We start from the raw sequence: 23,434 nt of genomic DNA on the forward strand, positions 1-23,434 counted from the left end.
CATGTATTGAGGCTTGGGTCCCCAGAATAGTGATGGTGAGACTTTCAAGAGATGAGCCTGCTAGGAGGTTGTTAGATTATTAGAGGGAATGCCCTCCAAAGTAACTGATGTTGTTTTCAGAGGATCCTGACTAGCCAGTGCTCGTCAAAGGGCTGTTAGACTAGAGTAAGCAGAGCCCCTCCCAACTTTCTTGCTTTTTGCCTGATAATACCAGATCTGGTCTTCTCACCCTTGTTCCTGCCATTGCGATAAGATGCCATCCACTGCAAGGCCTTCACCAGAGCCTGCATTATGCTGTTTGTTGTCTCAGGCTCTAGGCCTGTAAGCTAAATTTCCGCCTTGTCTGTATAAGTTACCCAGTTTTGGGTAATGGTAATAGAAAAGCAAATTGATACACTATATGTTTTTAAAATTCTCTACCAAGTGGTTTTTACCAGTGGGAGGCTATTTCATCTGCATGTTGCAAAGGACCTCAGTCTCATAGTTCCTGAAAATATATAGGTGTAGATAGCCTGGAGTGGATTTTATGCATGGGTGCGTGCGTGTGTGTGTGTGTGTATGTGTATGTGTATGCGTATGTCTTAAGGGCCCCAGTTGATTCTGAAGAGCATTCAAGGTCAAGAAACTGCCATGCTGAGTGGTAACTATTTGAGGGCAGGAGCTACGCTTATCATTGCTGCTTTCCCAGTTGTCAGCATGGTATAGCATACAAGTGATAGATGCTCAATAAATAATTACTGAGAGATGAACGAGGAGATGTAACGTGTGAGTATGTAGGTGTGTGAATGTGCACACACATGTGTGCCAGTCCTGGAGCTTCCAGTCCGGGGCTGGGTCCTGTCCCTGAGCTTTTTTGCTCAAGGCTAGTAGTCTACCACTTTTGGCTTTTTGGTGGTTAATTGTAGGTCAGCCTCTTGTGGACTTTCTTGCTCCGACTGTCTTTGAACCAGATACCTCAGATCTCAGATCCAGAGTAGCTTGGATGGCAGCTGCAGTTTTTTTTGATGTGTATGCTAGTACTGGAATTTGAACTCAGTGCCTTGTGTTCTTACTTGACTTTTTAAATTCAAGGCTGGTGCATAAGCCATAGCTGAGTTCCTAAAAGTTTTTAAATAACGTTTTGAATAGATAATTGGTGGTCACAGATCAGAAATTTCAAAATTTGCTAAAGGGTATGTGTTTAATAAAAGACCCATCTAAAAAAAAAAGACCCATCTAATTCCTTTCTTGACATTTATCAATATTTATAATTTCTTTTTTTTGCATTTTTTATTGTAATTAGTAAAAGGGTTACATGATATTTGCCAGATAGAAGGTGCATTAATTCACGTAGTACATTGATACCCTTTCACATGTATTGGTACCCATTTCCCTCCCCCTATTTATAATTTCTTAGGCTTCTATTTAGATGTTTCTTCTGTGCATACAAACAAATGTGTTTATCTTTTCCCATTGGCTTTTAAATATGCAAATAGCATGTACAATATATAACCATCTGAGCCAGGCGCAGTGGCTTATGCCTGTAATCTTAGTTACTCAGGAGGCTAAGATGAGGATCTTGGTTCCAAGCCAGCTCAGGCACTAAAGACCATGAGACTCTTATCTCCAATTAACCACTAGAAAATCAGAAGTGGCACTGAGGCTCCAGGGGTAGGGCAGTAGCCTTGAGCTGAAGAGCTCAGGGACAAGTTCCAGGCCCAGAGTTCAAGCCCCACAACCGACAAAACAAACCAACACACACACACACACACACACACACACACACACACACACACACGCATGCACATATATGTATGTATATTCATCTGTCCTGAATTGCCTCTTTTTTTTTTTTTGTATCTTGATGGTGAATGATGTATAAAGAATATCCTCACTCTGGTTTTTTATTTTTATTTTATTTTATATATATTTTTTTGGTGCCAGTCCTGGGCTTGAGCTCAGGGCCTGAGCACTGTCCTTGGACTTTCTCAAGGCCAGAGCTCTACCACTTGAGCCTCAGTACCACCTCTGGCTTTTTTCTGTGAATGTGGTACTGAGGAATTGAACCCAGGTCTTCGTGCATGCTAGGCAAGCACTCTACCACTAGGCCAAACTCCCGGCCCCTGGTTTTTTACTTTTTATTTTATCTTTGTGCCAGTACTGGGGCTTAAATTCAGGACTGGGGGATTGTTCCCGACATTTATTAATCAAGGCTAGTGCTCTACCACTTGAACTATCGCTCCACTTTTGGATTTTCTTTTCCTTTTTTTGTTTTTGTTTTGTGAGTAATTGAGATAAGAATCTGATGGACTTTTTTTTTTTGCCTTTTTTTTTGCCTTCTATCTCAGTTTTTTGAGCAGCTAGGATTACAGGTGTGACCCACTGGTGTTGGGCTAGGGGCTATCTTTCTATTGTTTTGTTTTGTCTTGTCAGTTGAGGGGCTTGAACTCTGGGCCTTGGTACTGTCTCTGTGCTCTTCAGCTCAAGGCTAGTACTCTACCACTTTCAGTCACTGAGCCACTTCCAGTTTTCTGGTAGTTAATTGGAGATACGATTCTCATGGACTTTTGTGCTCAGGCTGGCTTTGAACTGAAATCCTCAGATCTCAGCCTCCTGAGTAGCTAGGATTACAAGTGCGACCCCACCCCACTCCCCCCACCTGGCTTATAGTTGTGTTTTTTGATGCAGGATGTTCAGTTTCTTTACTGTATTAAATTCACTTAGCATGGTCCCTGCTGACTACTGGAATGTGAAGTAGTTTTCCAGCCTTTTGTTTACAAATAGGGCTGAGGGACATCTGTGTGGGTCTGTCCTGTTACACATGTGACAGTTTGTCAAGTGACTTCCTAGAAATGGGTTTGGGTTTATAATTCGAAGCGATTTTTGCCAAGTGCGTTTCATCAGTGTTCCATGTTGCCTATAACCCTGCTAAAGTAGTATGCCATCCACAACATTTTTGGATAAAATGGTTGTGTGTGTGTGTGTGTGTGTGTGTGTGTGTGTGTGTGTGTGTGTGTGTGTGAGTGAGTGATATGGTACTGGTGCCTGAACTCAGGGCGTGGACTCTGTCCCTTAGGCCGGCACAGATCCCTTAGTCTGTCTCTTAGTCTATCCACAGATCCACTTCCTGAGTTTTTGGTGGTTAATTGGAGATAAGAGGCTCATAGACTGTTCTGCCTGGGCTTCAAAGCTTGATCCTCAGTTCTCAGCCTTCTGACTAGCTAGGATTATACGCACGAGCCCCCAGCACCAACTAGAATGGTGTCTTGGTGTATTTTCAGTTGCACTTTTTATATTAGGAGTGAGCTTGAGCAGCCATTTCCATGTTTAGAAGAATACACTCAATCTCATTTAATGTGCTGCTATTGGCAGTTATTTTCTAAGTATGGAAGGAAGGACTCACTTTATTTTTATTTTCAATCTGCAATATATGTACATATATATTGCCAGTCTTTGGGCTTGAACTCAGGGCCTGGGCACTGTCCTTGAGCTTTCTCATGACTAGCGCTCAACCAGTTGAGCTACCATTTCCAGCTTTTTCTGTGTGTGGTACCAAGGAGTCGAACCCAGGGCTTCATGCATGCCAGATAAGCACTCTACCACTAGGCCACACACCCAGCCCAGGTGAATATTTTTGTAAAACACAATAAAAAAGAATCATTAGCAAAATGGAGAGATAAATAAAATACCTAAATTTTTTCCAGTTGTGTTGTTTGAAATCAAGGCCCAGACACTGTCCTTAAGCTCTTTTGCTCAAGGCTAGAGCTTTACCACTTTGTGCTACTGTTCCACATCCAGTTTTCTGGTAGTTAATTGGAGATAAGAGTCTCACAGACTTTCCTACCCAGACTGGTTTTGAACTGTGACTTCTCAGCTCCTGAGTAGCTAGGATTATAGGCATGAGCCACTAGCACCTTGGCTGTTACTGTTACTTTTAAGATAAGGTCTTGTTCCTCTTTGGGTGTGTCCTGAGCTGCAATCTGTATATTTTATGCTTTGCAGTTGTTAAGACCACCAGTACCTGGCACTGTGTCCATCGTTCTCTTGAGATACAGTCTCATGGGCTTTTCTGCCCCGGCTGTCCTTGAACTGCAATGTTCTCAGGGGGTCATGCCTTTCACTGATGAAGACCCTGAGCTTAGATGTAGGCATAGAAGATTGGGGAGAGGGGCAGATGAAATCACACTGAAATGAAATTTGTAGAGTTGACCTCTGATCTGTGTGTGACTGTGCTTTTCTCCAATGCCCACTTCTGAGATGGCTTTTCCGGAAAGTGATGGGAAGGGAATATCCCATTGAAGTAGGAGCATAAGGAATGTGGTCACCCAGGAGGCGTCCTTTGTAGAGCATTGGATGGGGATTCTATTGGGAGCAAATGTCTAACTTGTTGAGTTTAATGGCTGTGGTGACTATGTCTTCCTTCTTCTTGTTCAGCTGCAACCCAGGTGTGGGCTCAGTCTTGAGTTGGTGTGTACCTGTGTGCGAGGACTTCCTGGTGTGATCTCTTGGTGTGTGCTTAGTAGTTTTGCCAGCCAGCGGTCTAGCAGATCTTCAGTGTTTCTTGCTAGAATGACTGTGCACCAGAGTGCAGTCAATACCCCAGGTATCTACTTCAGTGGCTGAAGGTATTTTGGCTTCTGTGTGATGATCACTGATCATAAAATTAAGTTGATGATTTCCTTATTTTTCCAATCCAATCTCCTTGAATAGCAGGGAGGGAAAGACATGCTGTCAGGTGTATGGTGACAGCTTTCTTCTGAGTGGTGGGCTCCTGTTAAAATCTGAAGAGGATGGATATTTCACCAGGGTTTAGGTATGTAGAGTCATACTCACTTGCTTGACATAGCAAGTTATTTCACTTCCACTGGCCTCCGCTCTCTCACCTGTAGAGTGGGTACATTATCACTGTCACTGATGAATTGAGCAGAGTGTGAAATAATTGTGTTGCTCAGTGGGACAGGGCTTGGCAAACCCAGCAGGATGGTCATCCATAGCCACTGGAGATGGGCCTGGTGTTTAGATGGTATGTGATAGCCACCAGCCAAAGTGGGCATGCTCATGAACAGTTCTGGCTCTTTGTCCACTGTTTACCTCTGCAATGGAGACATTCTTCAGTGCGAATGAAAGATCCTCTCTCCTGACTTGGGGTCAGGAGCTAAGATTCTGGGTGAAGATGGCTTGCCTCTCCCTTTAGTGGCTGAGCGAGCCTGGCTGCTTTCCATGTCTCCATGAGATCGAGAGTCATCTGCCCTGGGTTGATGGATAGGACTAAATGAAGAGATAGAGACGTGAAGGTCTCTAAATAACAAGTGGCAACACTGCTCACCCTTTTCCTGGAGCAAACCTACCCCAGTGCTTTCTTTATACAAGTCAATCAGACATTATCACCCCTTATATAAAGCTTCAGGTCCAGGGGAGAGCTGGCCAGCTTTTCTATAAAAGAGTGAATATTTTCGGCTTTGTGGGTCATCATGTCTCTTGTCACTATGATTTAACTCTGTCACTGTGTTGCAAAAGAAGTTGTAGGGAGTAGATAAATGACCTATGGCTGTGATCCAGTAAGACTTTATTTATGAAAGTTGTTGATGGGTCACCTTCAATCTCTTGGCTGTAATTTGCAAGCTAGTGGTCTTAGTTGGAAGACAGATGTTGGTCATCGTTGGAAGATAGATATTAAATGATCATAGCAGTTTCACGATTACAAGATGGGTGATTGCTGTGAAGGCACAGACGGACAGGGTGCTGTGAAAGGGAAGGGTCAGGGAGGAAGTAACAGTGGCCACTTGGTGAGGAGAGGCAGCCAAAGAAGGAGGAAGAGACCCGGGGCAACTCTGAGGAGGGAGCACTGGCCTACATATGTCCCAGCCAAGAATTTCCGCATCACCATCTGCATTTGTATCTTCTAAAGGCCTGGTGGATAGTCTGTAGCTTTCATTGGATCCCCAAAATACATTTCCCTCTGTCTAATTCCTGCCAGGTCTGTCCTTCACTGGTCCCACTGACCCCAGCACTGTTGGTATAATAACATTTTGTTCTGCATACTTCTAGTACATTTCCCCCTCTATCTGCATCCAACTGCTTTTGTTATATTGTCATTATCCTTGCAGGGACTGAGATTTTGAAGAATTTAGAAATTAGGGAGTGAGGTTGCTTCTTCATCCATGATTACATGTGAACTGACATATTCCTTAGAATTTCTCTCTCGCTCTCTCCCTGCCTCTTTTAAGACAACATTCTTTTCTTATTTGGTAAAGACTCTAGCTTTTGAAACAATTGTGAGAATCTTTTTTGTGTGTGTGCCAGTTCTGGGCCTTGAACACAGGGCTTGGGCACTATCCTTGGGATTTCTCAAGACTAGAGTTCTCCCACTTGAGCCACGGCACCATTTCTGGCTTTTCTTTCTTTCTTTCTTTCTTTTTCTTCTTCTTTTTTTTAAATTTTATTGTTGGCGTAATGTATAGAGGGGTTACAGTTACATTCGTCAGGTAATGAGTGCATTATTTCCCCAACTTTGATACCCTTTTTCATGTTTTTGTCCCCCATTTGCCTTCCCTAACCCCTCCCACTCATCTTGTTTCCCCCCTTCCCTTCCCTATTTCAAATAAACAAATAAATGTATATATAATACACCAGGTAACAAAGTCAGATACAGTAATAATATGAGATAAACCATAAGTGGAAAAAAAGAGAAAATAACTGCACATTATACATTGAGAACAACAATCACAACGATAAATCTCTTGGTTCCATACCCTAGAGTTCATTTTGTTTAGTTTCATCCTGTATAACCATATGAATATAGCTTTTGAGCTATTGTAATCCCCTGCTAGGAGAGTCCTAGGTTTGTACTAATTATTACAAAAGAGGGAAACCATACAGCCTATGTTCCTTTGGGTCTACCTTACTTCACTTAATATGGTTTTTTTCCAAATCTTTCCATTTCTTTATGAATGGGGCAATGTCATGCTTTCTGATGGCAGCACAGAAGTCCATTGTGTATAACTACCACATCTTCTTGATCATTTCTGGCTTTTTTCTATGTATGTGGTACTGAGGAATTGAACCTGGGTCTTCTTGTATGCTAGGCAAGCACTCTACCACTAGGCCAAACTCCTGGCCCACGAGAATCTTTTTATAGAGAAAGTGAAGCAAAAAGGAAGTTATGAGCTCAGGATGGGTCAGGAGACTCCTGCCAGGGTGCCAGGCTGGCCAAGAAAAATCAAGGCCAGTGAAACTATAATGATTAAGAAGTAGCAATTCCTGTGCCCAGTCCCTTTTTGAAGGATTTTCTGCATATTTTGCTCCTTTGCTTCCTCACAAGAATTCTGTGAAGAGGAAAGCATTTTTATCACTCTCTTTGTCTCTCTATGTCAATCCTAGGAATTAAACTCAGTTCTTACTTGGCTTTTTCCCTCATTGCTGGGACTTTGTCACTTGAGCCACACTTCTACTTCCTACATTTTGCTGGTTAATTGAGATAAAAGTCTCACAGCTTTGTCTGTATGGGTTGGCTTTGAACTTTGATGCTAAGAGCTCAGTCTCCTGAGTAGCTAGAATTGCAGGTGTGAGCTACACCTACTGGGTTTTGTCTCTGCCTTATTTTATTTATCGATGGATTATTTTGCTTCAGTACTCAGGGCCTGGGCTCTGTCTCTTAGCTTTTTCACTTAAGGTTCGCTCTCTACCACTTGATCTACAATTCCATATTTGGCTTTTTGGTGGCTAACTGAAAGTAAGAGTCCCATGAGTTTCTTTCCTGAGCTAGCTTTGAACTTGTGATCCTCAGATCCTCAGCCATCTGAATGGCTGAGGTATGATCTACCAGTGCCTGGCCAAGCTCTTATTTATTATTTAGCTTTTTACCTTAACATAGGGACAATAATGGTATCTATCTGAGAGGATTATTAGGGGATTAAACTGAGTAAATAATGCAGGAAATATTCAGAAAAGTGACTGGACATAGTAAATGCTATTTGTGAGTATCATTATTATTAATTACATCCAATTTTCCCTTAAACACCCTGGAACTGTAGCAGGTGGCTCCTGACTCAGCCACAGACCTTGGGCTGAATCGAATCATTGAATCACTTCCTTTTTACCTCACTTTTTTCACAAGGTTATTTTGGAATTACTGCTGGCATCAGAAGTCTAGAATGCTAGATTGAAGGACTAAGAAAATGATTTTTTTAAGTAGGCTTCCCCTCCACCCTGTTGTGGTACTAGGGTTTAAGCCCAGGGCCTTGCACTGGCTAGGCAGGCACTCAGCTACTGAGCCAGCCCTCATTGTTTTTAAGGTAAGAGTCTCACTTCCTGCCCAGTGTTATGACTGGACTATGATCTGCCTATTTTAGGTTCCTCATAATAGGTGGAATGATATCTTCCATTGCCATGGAGTCTTGAGGACTTCTTTATCTCTCAGTCTGGCCTAGAATGGTGATCCTTTCTCTCTCAGCCTTGTAGGTAGTTAGGATGACACGTGCATACCACTGTGCCCAGCAGTAGGTTGAGAAGGGTTCTCATGAACTTTTCTTCCTGGGCTCTCCTTGAAATGTGATCTTCCTTTGATCTGCCTTCTAAGTAGCTAGGATTACAGGCATGAACCATTGGTTCCTGGCTGTTATATACTATTGAACTTTGAAATTTTAATTGGTTAAGTAGTCTTTGGAATATAGGCTTAAAAATGGAGTTTTAGTAGCGGTGTCTATTTTATTCATGCTTTATAACTAATGGCTTAATAAGCCTCTGTGTACATAGATGTCGTCATTACATGGTGTCTTTGGCCTTTTAAGTGTCCTCTCTGGACACTGTTCAAATTTGAAAGAGAATCTGTGTGCCACAGGATGCAGAGACATGAGTGGATGGCTTTAGCAAGATTTTGGGCAAGCATGCACTTCCCAGAACCTAGTCTAGCTGACCTCCAAGGCCCTCTCCTGGTTTCTGGTTTGTTTTGGTTTATTTTTTGTTTCTGTTTTTCCATAGTCCTGGGTTTGAACTCAGGACCTGGGTACTATCTCTGAGCTTTTATTCAAGGCTGGCACTCTACCACTTGAGCCACAGCACCACTTCTGGCCTTTTTTGTATATGTGATAACTGAGGAATCGAACTCAGGGCTTCATGCATGCTAGGCAAGTACTCTATCACTAAACCGCATTTCTTTTTCTATTAGGCTTCTGAATATCCTAGTAAAATTCTCACTGCCCCCCTCCCCGCCCCCGACACTGTAATTGTCATTGTTTCAGTTATTTCTTTTTCTTTCTCCATATTTTCCTCAAGGAAGAAATTCTAGCTTGTTTCCTTTGTAATTTCTTTTTGTTTTTAATTGTCTTGAAAAGAAATTGCTTTCTATATCATTATATATGATTCATTCTTTTTGAGTTGTTGTTGTTGTTATTGTGTGTTTGGTATGTCACTAATACCCTTGGTAGTCTCAGAATTGCTTTCCAAGGTGCTTTGAAAAGCTAACATTATAGTCTGCTTGTTGGAACTTGTCCCAGCTCAGATTCTATTTTTAATAAAGTTGGCTGCATTGTTTTTCAAAGGTTACCACTTTTTTTTTAAACTGATGGAAATAAGAAGTTTGTTTCAGACCCTATGATTTATCCCTGATGCATGCATTCTTTGTTCAGCATCTGGTCATACAACAATTATTTCCACTGCCTCCCGTAGCTTTGTGAGCCATTGTGCTGGCTGTCCACCATAGGAGTGCAGGCTTTTGGCTTTTTGGCTTCACAATTTATATAGTGCTGGCAGCATTCAGAGTTCTTCATTCTCTCTGCTGCCCTACGGAATGGGAAGGCAGGATATCAGCAACTTGACTTCTTGGCCAGGAAACCTCCAAAGAGAGGCAAAGTGTCTGAAAATCAAAATAAATACTGGCAAGGAAAAAGGGGCAAATAAAACCTGAAGTATGTGCTGTGGAGCCTTTGATAAGCAGTCTTCAGGGAATTGGCTCACTTCATTTCTTATTAATTTTATTATATTTCAGTACCCAAGACTGTACATACTCATAGTGAATAAAAAGTTGTATATCTCCTGGCCCCATTATCTGATACTGTTGAGCATTGTTAATTTCTGAAGTGTTATCAGGTATGGTGGTGTGTGCCCTTTGTCTCAGCTAATGTAAGAGACAAGAGACTCCCTTGAGCTCTGGAGTTCAGAACCAGCTGGATCTACATGGTGAGACCTTATCTCTACTCTGCTTCTCTACTCCCCACTCAAGACCCCCCAAGCCCCAGGCCAAGCAAAATAAATAATACATTTTCAGTTGTTCCATTAAAACGTAGGTGTAGAATACTGTTCTGCTTTGTTTACCTCGTGTTCTTCAGATGTAGACGAGTACTAGACACAAAGTGGGTACAAAGCTGGGCAACTATAAATTGACTGATATTTCCCAGAGTGCCCATCTGTGTTGTTACTCTACAACGTGCTTTATCACTCTGCTCGGATACATTTATATATGTGTGCAGCAACTTTATTTAAAAATGCTTATATTGCATTTTTAGTATATATGTATATATAATTATGCATACATACATATGGATATATATGTATACATATATGTGTATATATGTGTATATATGTATATATGTAGTTATTTAACCAGTTCAAATTTTTCTTTTTTTTTCCTGATCGGCTTGATATCAGGGCTTTTTTGCTCAAGGCTTTTTTTGCTCTACCACTTTGAACCTTGGCTTCACTTTCAGTTTTCAGCTGGTTAATTGGAGATGAGAGTCCCCTTCCCTGGACTAGTTTCAAACCATCATCCTCAGATTTCCTGAGTAGCCAGGATTGCAGATGTGAACCACCCTTTCTAGGCCTAGTTCAATTTTTTTTCTGTTAGAAATCTTGCTGCAAGGGCTGGGAATTTGGCCTAGTGGTAGAGTGCTTGCCTAGCATGCATGAAGATCCAGGTTCCATTTCATATGTACCACATACATAGAAAAGGCTGGAAGTGGTACTGTGACTCAGATGGTAGAGCTCTAGCCTTGAGAAAGCCCAAAGATAGTGCTCAGGCCCTGAGTTTTAGTCCCAGGGATGGAAAAAGAAAGAAAGGAGGACTGGGAGTTTGGCCTAGTGGTAGAGTGCTTGCCTAGCATGCACGAAGACCCGGGTTCGATTCCTCGATACCACATACATAGAAAAAAGCAAGAAGTGGTGCTGAGGCTCAAGTGGTAGAGCTCTAGCCTTGAGAAAGTCCAAGGACATTGCTCAGGCACTGAGCTCAAGCCCAAGACTGGCAAAAAAAAAGAAAGAAAGGAAAAAGAAAACCAATTTTGCTGCAAATACTATCTGAGTGATTGACTGCAAGTTGTCCCCTCAGTATTCATTTTCCATCCCTAACGCAAGAGGAAAAAAAAGTCCTGGGGCTTGAACACTTTCCTTAAGGCTAGCACTCTACCACTTGAGCCGTAGCACCAGTTCTGGCTTTTTCTGTGTATGTGGTACTGAGGAATCAAACCCTGGGCTTTGTGCATACTAGGCAAGCACTCTACCACTAGGCCACATTCCTGTTTCCCCAAGAGAAAATTTTAACTGGACTTGAGTTCTTAGGTAAAGGCCATTTTTACCAGCCTATCTTGAAGTTATGTATAATCTTCTGACTAGATTAGATTCTGGCCAGAGAGGTTGTTTGAAAAGTGATGTATGAATCTTCCAGGAGAAGGCATGCAAACTAAGAGTGGTCCCTGTTGTTTTGAACTCTGGACCTGGGTGCTGACCCTGAGTTCTTCAGCTCAAGGCTACCCCCTTACCCCTTGAGCCATAGCACCACTTCTGGTTTTCGGGTGGTTAATTGGAGATAAGTCTCTTGGACTTTTTAGTGCCTGAGCTGGCTTTGAACCAAGATTTTCAGATCAGCCTCCTGAGTAGCTAGGATTACAGGCATGAGCCACTATGCTTGGCTGCTCCCTGTTGATTTTGCACATTCCCTTGGCAGAAATTTTTAGATGGTAGGAGCTAGAGAGTCCATCATAATTTCAAAGCAAGTAACTGACTCTTGAAGACAATAATGAGATAACTAGGAGCAAGAGGTGAGTTTTGTCTGATGAAATTATCACATATACATATATAAATCACAAAAATGAGAAAAGATGGAATGATTCTGAATCCCTCAGTATCTTACGGCTGCAACAACAGACCTACAATCAGGTTGAACATTTATATGAAAGGGATAAATATATTTTTCCATCTCTCCAAGGTCACACATTTTATTTGGGCCCCTGTTTCAGGCTTCTTATCTCTTCCCACTTCGGTAACTATGTATGTAGAATAAATTGAAGTAGAATTGAAGAGGTGAAGGTCAGTCATTTAAATTGTTGACTCAATTCATTTCTTCACACTCATCATTGTCATCATCTTATGAAACATTCCCTATCTTGTCTGTTGCTTTATCATAGACACACTTTTAACTTTAACATATTTAACCCATACATCTGTTTAAAAATAATCCATAAAGATTCTTGGAGCCAAAGGAAAATACTAGCATTTGAAGCCAGAGTTTCTTTCCAACTGTCAATATCAGTGACATTCTGTATCCATGGAAACCAGTTCCTAGAGTGTGTTTATAAGAGGGATGAGAGAGTGGGGAAGTGGTAGAGGGTACCACTTATGCCTCATCGAACAGTACACACATCTGTATCAAAAAATTGTCACACACACCATCCCCATTTGTATATCCATCCAGCTATCCACCCAGTCTGCAGGTACTGTGAGCTTACTATGTGCTTCCCACTGAGAATGTGCCTCTTATGAGGTAAGGGTGACACAAGGATGCTGCGAGGGGGAGGAGAGGCGAATTTTCTTTTGCTACTGTGAAAAAAAAATGACCATAAACTTAGTAGCTTAAAAAATGTAACTTTATTAGCATTTAGTTGTGGATATCAGAACTTTGTTAAACAAAGGTGTGACTTATGCTGCACACTTTCCTAAGACTCTAGGGAAAATCTCCTTGGGCTTTAGGGGGTTCTTCAGGCTACTGTGTTCCTTGGCACATAGGCCCGAACATCTCTGAGCCAGCAGTACAGCATATTCAGTCTCTTTTACCCATGCTTCCTCAATCGCATCTACTACGGATTCTGACGCTTCCTGCCTACTTCGAATGAGGATGCTTGTGATTGTGGTAAACCCACTGGGACAGTCCAGGACAACCTCCTCTCAAGACCCTTAATTTAATCAGAGCTACACAGTCCCTTTTACATGGAGGGTAATATTGCCAAAGTTCCAGGGAGGGAACGGGGTGTTATTCTGTCTGTCATGGGAACTGAACAGAGAGAGGAGGTGGCCTGTGAAGAATTTTCTGAGGGGCTCATCTTTAAGCCAATCTTACAGAAGGGTAAGAGGGTAGGGAAAGAGAGCTCAGGAGTGAGGTGATTAGGGACATTGGGCTAGGCAAAGTAGCGAGAAGAATAAATGACAAGATGAGGTTGTGACAGGAGTGAAGTCACAGGAGAATTCTAAAGCAGAATTGAGCTTTCACAGAGCCTTTTGTCGCAGTATTGACAGTGAGTTAGGGTGAGTCGGTGGTCAACAGAGTCTGTGTGGGAGGTGGTAATAATTCAGAGATCCTGGCAGCCTATCCTGGCTAGAGGTAGTGGAATGTAAGAAGGATTGGGATGGAGAGATTTAAGGAGCAGCAATCTATAGAACACTGTGATGGGTAGAGGCCGAGTTCAACAGGGGGTGTTGGGCTTGACCCTGAGATACTCACATGAGCCCTGTGGAGGAGGGTGGTGTCATTTAATTAAGTGGAGGAAGGCCAAAGGAATGTGAAGCCTAGTTTGAGTAAATGGATGTGAATGCTTGTAGGAATGCCAGTGTTTGTGCAGTGTGGAGCTCAGAAGTGAGGTTTTGAGATAGAGTTGGAAATGGTTGGCTTGCAGCTGCTGATTGAAGCCATGGAATAATTACTGTCTGACTCTAGAGAGAAAGTTTAAGGGAGGACAGGGTTGGGCTTTGGGTCACATAGAAAAAGCTCACCATCTAAAAGCATTTCTGCTGAAGTCTGCAACCTTTGGAGTTCATCAAGGATGATATGGGGATGGAACCTAGAAGAGGATCGGGCAAACTTTGTTCTTGTTATCATTATTAATTTAACTGTGATTCTAGCGCTCAAACTCAGAACCTTGTGGATGCTAGCAAGTGCTTTACCCCTGAGCTACTTCTTCAGCTGTGAAGAATGTCTTTGGTGAGAAGACTCAGAGCTAAGGAAATGGAAACAAGTCTTGTAGAAGATTTTATACTATATTCACCTTCTAGGCTGCTCTAGCTGTTACATTATCTTAGTGGCTTAAATGATTCAGATTTACTGTCTTAACAGTCTGGATGTTCAAAAAATGGGTTTCCTTGGGCCAAAGTTAAGGTAGTGCAGAGCTGCATTCTTCCTAGAGGGTCAGGTGGAAGCTTCAGTTTCTAGGCTGTTCCAGCACTTAGTGGTTGTGTGCATTCTTGAGCTCCATCCCATTCTTCACCTTCAAAACTCCCAAAGGCAAGATGAGTCTTCATTACAGCATTGCTCTGCTGTGTCCTGCTCCTGCCTCCTCCACTGAAGGTCACTGCATAGTTCAGGACTATGTCCTGAAAATGGTCCATACTTTAAGATCAGCAGATTCATGAATTAATACCATGTTCCTTTGCTATGGAAGGCAGTATATTCAGTCATTTAGGGGATCAAGACATTCCTTTGGGTGACCATTTTTCTACCTATACACAGTCATGAGCCACTCTACTTGGGAAGTAGAGGCTGTACAGAACATTCCATGATAAGCAGCTACATTACTAGTTTACTCATTCATGATAGCATTTACTGCAAGATATTGTATTCAGATGCACTCATTCTTCTTATATAAAAAAGTTTACTCTAAAACAACAGTGCTGTGTGGTCAATAGTAGTACCTTGTGTTTACACACATCCTCTGTTTGCTGTGTCTTGACACAGTATCCTTTTCTTTGCGCTTGGTTTGATTGATTTGTTTGTTGTAGGAGCAGAAACTGTCCTCTCTCTCCTTCTCCTCCCCAAACACACAGACCTATGTGGAGAGTAGTCTAGACCATCTAGGCTGGTGTAAATGCATTCTATGATGTTCACACAGTGACAAAATTGTATAATGACATGTTTCCCAGAACATGTCCCCACGGTTAAGTGATACATGACTGTATGTGTAACAATATATAAATAGAATAGTGTGAGCCCACCTACACACTTCACTCAGCATCTCCCTTCCCCCACGCAGCCTCATATCACTCATCGTAGATATCATCTGATTCATCTGTACGTTTTTCAGTAAAGACAGTTGTTTAGAGACGGTAAGCTCTGGATGAGCAGTAAGAATGGAGGTGGCAATTGGAGGAGATAGAGACTGGTGTGCACGTGTGTGTGTGTGTGTGTGTGTGTGTGTGTGTGCACGTGCATGCGTTCACATGTGCATGAGCATGTGTGATAAGGGAGATGCTTATAAGCATCTCGCCAGTTATGAGAGGTTTGTGAGTGAGTATTAAGTAAAGGGAGTCCTTATCGACTGGTTATAATTTGGCTTTTCTAAGTGGGAGAGGTAGAGTATGTAGGGTTAAGGGAATGCTAACGTTCTGAGAAGCCTGCGCAGAGGTGAATGCAATGGCCAAGGAGAGGGAGGTGAATACACTAGAGATATGCTGAACTATGGGGCATGTTGAGTGCTACTGGAACTGGGTGGATTCCAGTGGATCTGGTCAGCGTGGTGATCTGACTTTTCCCACTCCAGCGCTGTACATCTGAGCGTATGTTCAGAGGAGGTGGACAATATGGTTTGTACCAGGTTTAGTTTTTTTCTGGTATAACCAAAGGCCAGGGGGTAGGAGTCTTAGAAGGCCCAAGACTCTAAAGATGAATAAGGAAGAAGAGATTAAATGTTTCAATGTCGCCTAAGTGTGACTATGATGATGTAGTTAAAAAAGCCATTGAGAAAACCATGTTGGGTGGACAATGAGTCTCTGGAAATCAGGATTGCAGGGGGATGGCAAATTTCCTTGCGTGGGTAGCTGAATTCTAGTGGAATGACCATTGGAAAATAGGACATCGAGTTGCTGAGAGAGCAGGGTGTGAGATAGCTTATCTACACAAGTGTTGAAACCCTCTAGGACAGTGGCAAGAGTTGAGGTATATAAAGGTAGGTCATCTATGAATTGGAGGGGAGGCTGTTGAGGCAAAGCCAAAGGAAAGTCTTTGTCTAATGGTACCTGGGCATCAGAAAGGGAGGCATTTTGATGAGGGCAAAGGTATAATGAGTAGTCAGATAGCAGCATCATGGGTCAGGACCAGCTTGCTTCTCCTCCTGACCCTTCCTTACCATCAGATACCTTGTGTAAGAGAATGAACAAGCTTGACCTGAAGGTGGTGATGACTGTTGACCTCAGAGAAGAGCCAGGTCTCACTGAAGACACCATTAGCTCACTTTATTCTCTCCTTGTCCTGTGCTACGAAGGTGCTCAGAGCAGCATCTGAGGAGATGCCAAGGTCGCCAACCTCTGTGTTCATTGTTCCCTTCACTCACAGATTCCTCTCTGGAAAGGGGAAAAATGCTAAGCTGGGTAGGGAAGAGCAGGAACAATCCAGGAATTAACAACTAGCAGAAATCGTAGACTAACTTAAATCTTTTACTTTTTTTCCCCTATAATGAATTAATGAGGTCTATTTCCATGTGCTATATTTTTATATCTGACATTTCTCCTGGGCTCTATGCCATATATTTTAATTATCCTTGAAAAATGGCAGGGGATATATTTAAAGTACATTATTTATATTGATATGTGATTGGGAAGTAACCTTACTGAAAATTTTATAGTAATTTTTGCTGATACCATGTAAGGTGCTGCCCTAGTTTGTTGTGTTATTTTCAAAGTTTAACCTTGTACATGGAGTCACAATATTGTGAAGACAGTGACAACGAGAGGAGAGCTGTTTGAATTATTGCACACAAGTGAGCATTGAACTCTGTGTCTCAGATGACACAGAGAGACATTTAGATGGATAAGTCCGCAGAATGGAATCAGAAAACAAGTAGAAACAGGATTTTGTAATAGGTGTGTCATTTCTGCTGTGAAAGGGAGAGTCAGTGTTGATCTCTTTGCTTAGGTTTATGTTATCTTATATTTACTGTTTGCTTAGCAGCAAGTAGACATTTTGATTGGTTCCCAGCCTGCTTTTGGGGCCATTCCTTCCTGGGAGAGAGATGCTAAATATATCAGTCAAAAGTATGTAGAGGAGCATGGTCTAGTGGTAGAGTATTTGCCTAGCAGGAATGAAGCCCTGAGTTTGATTCCTAGGCACCAGATACACAGAAAAAGCCAGAAGTGGTGTTGTGGCTCAAGTGGTAGAGCTCTTGCCTTGAGAAAAGCTCAAGGACAGTGCCCAGGCCATGAGTTCAAGCTCCAGGACTGGCAAACCAAAAAGTAGTAAAATATTATTATTGTCATTATTATTATTATTACTGCTGTTACTGTAACTGTGCCCATCCTGGAGCCCGAACTCAGGGCCTGAAAGTTGTCCATGATTGCTTGTGCTCAAGGCTATTGTTCTACTACTTGAGCTATACTTCCACTTCTGGCCTTTTCTTTTTGACATTTAATTGGCGGTAGTCTCACAAACTTTGCTTCCCAGGCTAGCTTTGAACCATGTGATCCATAGATTGTAACTTCCTGAGAAGACAGGATTCTGGACATGAGCTACCAGCGCCAGGCTATTTTTATTATTATTATTATTATTATTTGCCAGTCAGCCTTGCACTCAGGGCCTGGGCACTGTTCTTGAACACTTTTTACTCAAGACTAGTGCTCTGCCACTTGAGCCACAGTGCCACTTCCACCCATTTCTGTGTATGTGGTACCAAAGAATAGAACCCAGGGCTTTGTGCATGCAAGACAAGCTCTCTACCACTAGGCTAGTATTATTGTTTTTAACAAAAATGTTTCTTTCTTTCTTTGTGAGTTTCTTTCTTTGTGGTAGCCTGAGAAAGTGAGAAAGCCATGGAATGATGGAAAACCCACATGAGAAATGGGAGTCTGCCTCCTCACTGCTCACACATCAGTTGGTCCAGACTCATGGGCCCTGTAGCCACATATCAGTTATTTTCAGATGAAACAATACTGTAAAAATTGTGTGTGTGTATTGTTTTCTTAATATTCTCTTAAACAAAACTACATAAGATTTACATTGTATTTAGTTTTGCAAGTAATTAAGGAATAATTTAAAGTAGATAGGAGGATGTGTGTAGATTAGAAGCAAAATTATACTACTTTGTACAAGGGATCTAAGCATCTCCTCATGGGTCTTGGAACTAATCCCACATGGATAATGAGAGATGACTGTATTTACCTAACTTGTTATTCTCAACTTTAATCACTTTTCCTGTTCCCAGCAGACTCATTTAGGCTTGGAGTGTAATGATAATCCATCACTAGTGACCGGTCTTTAGTGCTTTAGTGGGCCTTGGTCAATGTTGTGATAGTTTTCTCCTCCCTCCCTCCCTCCTTCCCTTCTTCTCTCTCACTCTCTCGCTCTCTTGCTCTCTCACTCCCTCGCTCTCTCGCTCTCGCTTTTTTTTTTTTTTTTGGTAGGTTGTGGGGCTTGAACTCTGGGCCTGAGTGCTGTCTTTGAGCTCTTCATCTCAAGGCTAGCACTCTACCTCTTGAGCCACAGCACTGCTTCCGGTTTTCTGGTGGTTTAATTGGATATAGGAGTCTCGTGGACTTTCATGCCCAGACTTTCCTGCCTGGGCTGGCTTTGAATTGTAATCCTCAGATCTCAGCCTCCTGAGTACCTAGGATTACAGGCATGAGCCACCAGTGTCCAACGTTTCTTTCTTTCTCTTCGTTTTTCTTCTTTCTTTCTTTCTGTCTCTCTCTCTCTCCCCTATCCCTCCCTTCCTTCTTTCTTTTCTTCTCTTTCTCCCTCTCTTCCTCCCTCCTCTTCTTCTTTCTTTCTCTCTCTCTCTCTCTATTCTCCCTCCCTCTCTCCTCCCTCCCCATCCTCCCATCCTCTCTTCCTTCCTTCCTTCCTTCCTTCCTTCCTTCCTTCCTTCCTTCCTTCCTTCCTTCCTTCCTTCCTTCCTTCCTACATTTCTTTCTTTGTGTTTATGTGTGTGAGCCATGGGGCATGAACTCAGGGCTTGGGCACTCTCCTTTAGCTTTTTCAGTCAAGGCTGGTGCTCTACCACTTGAGTAACAGCTCCACTTTTGGCCTTTTTGGGGGGTGACTGTTGGAAATCTTACGGAGTTTCCTGTCTAGGCTGACTTCAAACTGTGATCCTCAGGTCTCACCCTCTTGAGTATGTAGGATTATTGGTGTAAGCCACTGGTACCTGGCTTGGTGAAAGTTTTAAGAGATAGGAGTGCTCTGTGTAGTATTTGGTTATAATCAAGGACTGTCAAGCATGACTCCTGCGTGAACCTGTAGCTTCACCACTTACTGACTGGGGACCTGAGACACATTCTTCAACCCTTTGAGCCTTTGTGTTCCTTGTGTGTAAAACAGGAGTCATTATGGCACCTACTTCTTTGGGTAGTTCAGAAGGATGAGCAGCGCAGTCCCAGAATGGAGTAAGATGACCCAGAAGCTGTTACTGTCTTGTTGGAGGGTCATGTGACTTACCATTTGATACCATTAATCATGATGTTTGTGTTAACCATGATGTTTGTGGACATTAACCTTCCCAGCAAGGCGGCCTTCCCTGACCACTCTACTGAAAGGTGCAGCTGTCTATCCTATCTCCTGCCTCCACCCACACCCAGGTCCCTGCCAATTCCCACTGTACTTTTCCAGTGCATTATCATCTCCCAATGTAATGCCTGATGTACTGGCACGTGCTCCGAGCCATCTCGATCTACTAAAACTGGAATTCCATGGGTGCAGCCATCGCATCTGTTTTGTTCCATTCTCTTTTCAATGCCTACTCCCAGAGTCCAGCGTGTGGCTCGGTAAGTGCACAATAAATCCTTATCAGAATGAAGAATCTGACTTTGAAAGTGGCAATATATTTCTAGGCACTCTGTTTCTAAAAGCTGATTCAGCTGTCAGAAATGCCAGTGTTTTACACAGAAGTTCTTAGTGATAGCTTGCTCATTTGCTTATCTATCTCCAACCTCCTTTCCTCAGGAAAGATGGTAGAAGCCACATAGCTCAGGTCTGAGGGGATGCGCAAGTCAGATGGGAAGAATGGAGTGGACATTATTAACTAGTGTGCCGGATTCACTAACTTCTGACCCCTTTTCTTTCAGCACTAATGTCCTCAAACTCCTTGTCTGTAGGGAGATGCCTGTCACAGTCATGCACTGGCTCAAGTTGCATTGTACTCATCTATTTTCCATGCAATAGAACTTTTGGTATGTTTTCTTTCAGGGCACCAATGCCTCTGCTCTGGAAAAAGACATTGGTCCAGAGCAGTTCCCCATCAATGAACACTACTTCGGATTGGTCAATGTAAGTAATTCACGTTTAATACTTTAATCAAGCATGTTAAAGCATTTGACACAACCCCACTGGCTCTTTTCTATTTGTTTGTTTCATTTTTGGGACAAGGTCTTCCAGTACAGCTCAAGCTAGCGTGGAATTTGCTATGTAACCGCAGGCTGCCCATGAACTTTTGATCCTCTTGTCTGGACTTTCTGAGCGCTGGGATTACAGGAGTAACTTTACCCTCCTCCCCTTTTTATCATTACTTTTTTGGGGTATAATGGTCGTAGGGCTTGAATTCAGGGCCTGGCTGCTGTCCTTGAGCTTTTTTTTTTTTTTTTCTGCTCAAGGCTAGAGCTCTACCACTTTGAGCTATAGCTCTACTTCCATCTTTTTGGTGAGTATTGGAGATAAGAGTCCCAGGAACTTGCCTACCCATGCTGGCTTCTAACTGTGATCCTCAGATCTCAGCCTCCTAAGTAGCTAGGATTATAGATGTGAGCCACCTTCCTGGCTCATCATTACTAATTTAAAAAATAATGTTTATGTTTTTTTCATTAGTAAGAAGTAGCAAATATTTGCCAAGGGTATTTTAGTCTATTTCTGAGAGTATTAGTTGGTCTAGAAAATGATTTTAATTACCATATTAATTATTTGGTTGACTTCACATCTCCTCCTGTACTTCTTACACATCGCTTTCATAGTGATTACACGAGCCTCTGTAACTAAAGCCATTTTACCTTTGCTTGCTTTGTCGTGTGGGCTAGCTCTTCCAGAAGTCTTCAGTTTGTTAGGTATTGTGTCACCAGTTTGTGAAGTGTTACTAGCCTGTCACGAGTAACTGTCTTGCCATGTAACTTCATAGGAAAGCTGATTTTTCCATCTATAAAATGGGATTTCGTCCTCTTGGGTTATAACACAAGGAACCAGAGATCCTATGGCAGACTGTGGCATAAGGCTGAGTTGTGTCTACACACTTGTTCAAGGTTAGATCTGTTTCTTTCCTGGGTCTTGCTCACTAGGTCTGGCAGAGGATGTCAGAAGGATGTCTGGGTGAAGTGAGACACTGAGTAGTAAGACTAGAAGGCGCAAGATTTAAATAAGCAATGGAATACAGGGTGTCGTGTTGGCAAAGCACTCACTTCTAGTGATAACTTTTGGTTAAGCTATTGTGTGGGGGCCCCTGCTTAGTTCTCTGAAGAATAGTTATTCAAGGCATGGGAATTCTGCCTTAGCTAATGAAAATAAGATGCAAACCAGAGAAAAATAAAGAATTAAGACACTTGCTACTTTATGCAAGACTTCTGAAAACTGTATTAATAGCTTAATCTATAAGCTCTTGAATAGTAATTTATGAAAGTTCCAGTTTCTCTATAAAAGAATTTGTTCCTGTTACATAATTATGTCAAACCAGATTAAAATTTATGAAAACAAGAAGTCTTCCAACTCAGCATGTATAGACATGGCATGTGAGTTTAATGGAGTGTCCCTATCTTTCTTGGAGACAACATTCAAACCAATAGCCTATTCTGAGAAATGTTCTCTTTCAATCTTTATGGCTTCTTTGTAATGTGGGTAAGCTATTCATCTTGTTATTTCCTTAGGAATTTTCCTGTTCGTTTTACCATGTAGGAACAGTTCTCAAGTGAAAGTCTCAGCTGGACTCTCCCGCAGAACTGCTCTTACTGTCACTTGGAAAGAGCAAGATAATGATTTTTCTCTTTTTCTCTTTCTAATCGTAACCTTCATGATTTTGAGAGTGATAAAGCAGTACTGTTTGGGCCCTATTCTGATGGTAGGATACCAGGGACTTAGGAGCTGCTGGGTTAGCATAATTGTCACCTTGAAAGAAACAAGAGAGTAATTTAAAAGTGAAGTGATGGGAAGCTGGGAAATTGGTTTGAGTAGACATATTTTTTAACCTCAATTGCTCTGGAGTATATGAGGCATTGTGGTCTGAGCCAATGGACAGGGATACTGAACTCTTTTGTTGTTGTTGTTGGACATAGGGCTTGATTGAACTCAGATTCTGGGCACTGTCTTTGAGCTTTTCTGCTCAAGGCTAGAACTCTACCACTTTGAGCCACAGCGCCACTTCCAGCACTGGAATCTTGAAAGAGGGAAAACAGAAATAAGCTTTAGCTAAGTGCTTTCTAGCTCTTTGATTCTTTCCTTTTTTTTCTCTCCTTTCCCTTTATTCCTCCTCTTCTTTCCATACCTCTGTTCCCTTCCTCCCTGTTTTCTTCTCTCTCTCCCTCCCTCTACCCCCTTTTTCCCCCTTCCTGTCATGTTTCAGTTAATCCAAATCCTCACACATGTGTGACAAGTATTGTACCACTGAGTTATATTCTGAAGCCATTCAATTGCTTCTTGATTTGGATTTTTATTTTCCCTATCGTGGGCATTTTGACGTACTACAATTAGGCATCTTTTATCTAGCCAGCTGCTTTTCTGGGTCTCTGTATTATATAGATGTTTTTTCTCTTTTCTAAGCTTCAAAAGTTCTCATTAGACTATTTTGTCAGAATGCTTAGTGTTATTTAAAGACATCTATGGGGTGTGAAGCACCAGAAAGATGTGTAGGAGTCTTGTCTTACCTGTGGTGGATATGTTCCAGGACTCCCCTGTACCCCCATAAGGGGTTGTGCCTGTATTTGTGGGAGTTTCCTATGTATATATTTGTAAATTTAATTTACAAATTGAACACACTAAGAAATTAACAATGGCTAATACCCTTGTAAAGTAGCCCAAATGAAACCTATATATTGTAATATACTTAACAACCCTTGTTTCTCAGTATCAGCTCTACTTGAACCATTATAGGTTAGATAACAAGTGGGCTACTTAGTGACTGCTGGGCAGGTGCTGTAGATAGCATGGATGACACCCTGGGTAAAGGGCTGGCACACCTTTCACACTGTGAGATTTTGTCATGCAACATTTAAAATGAATTTTTTTCATTTGATCTTTTAAGACTGCAGTTGACTACAGTTAACAAAAGCACAGAAGGTAAAACTAGAGGCATCAGAAGATTGC

At 42.1% G+C, this 23,434-nt stretch overlaps 1 protein-coding gene across 2 annotated transcripts in view; it reads left to right on the top strand.

The window, feature by feature from the left end:
• Positions 1-23,434, top strand: part of Usp46 (ubiquitin specific peptidase 46) — a 61,535-nt gene that overhangs the window by 8,825 nt on the left and 29,276 nt on the right. For both annotated transcript variants that reach the window (XM_090343609.1, XM_090343610.1), the window contains exon 2: positions 20,345-20,425. In XM_090343609.1, coding sequence (XP_090199735.1) covers positions 20,345-20,425 — 81 coding nt within the window. The remainder of the gene's footprint in view (positions 1-20,344; positions 20,426-23,434) is intronic.

The sequence above is a fragment of the Megascapheus bottae genome, chromosome 13 (assembly GCF_031878675.1).
Source record: "Megascapheus bottae isolate mThoBot1 chromosome 13, mThoBot2.hap1, whole genome shotgun sequence".
NCBI classification, from domain to species: Eukaryota; Metazoa; Chordata; class Mammalia; order Rodentia; family Geomyidae; genus Megascapheus; species Megascapheus bottae.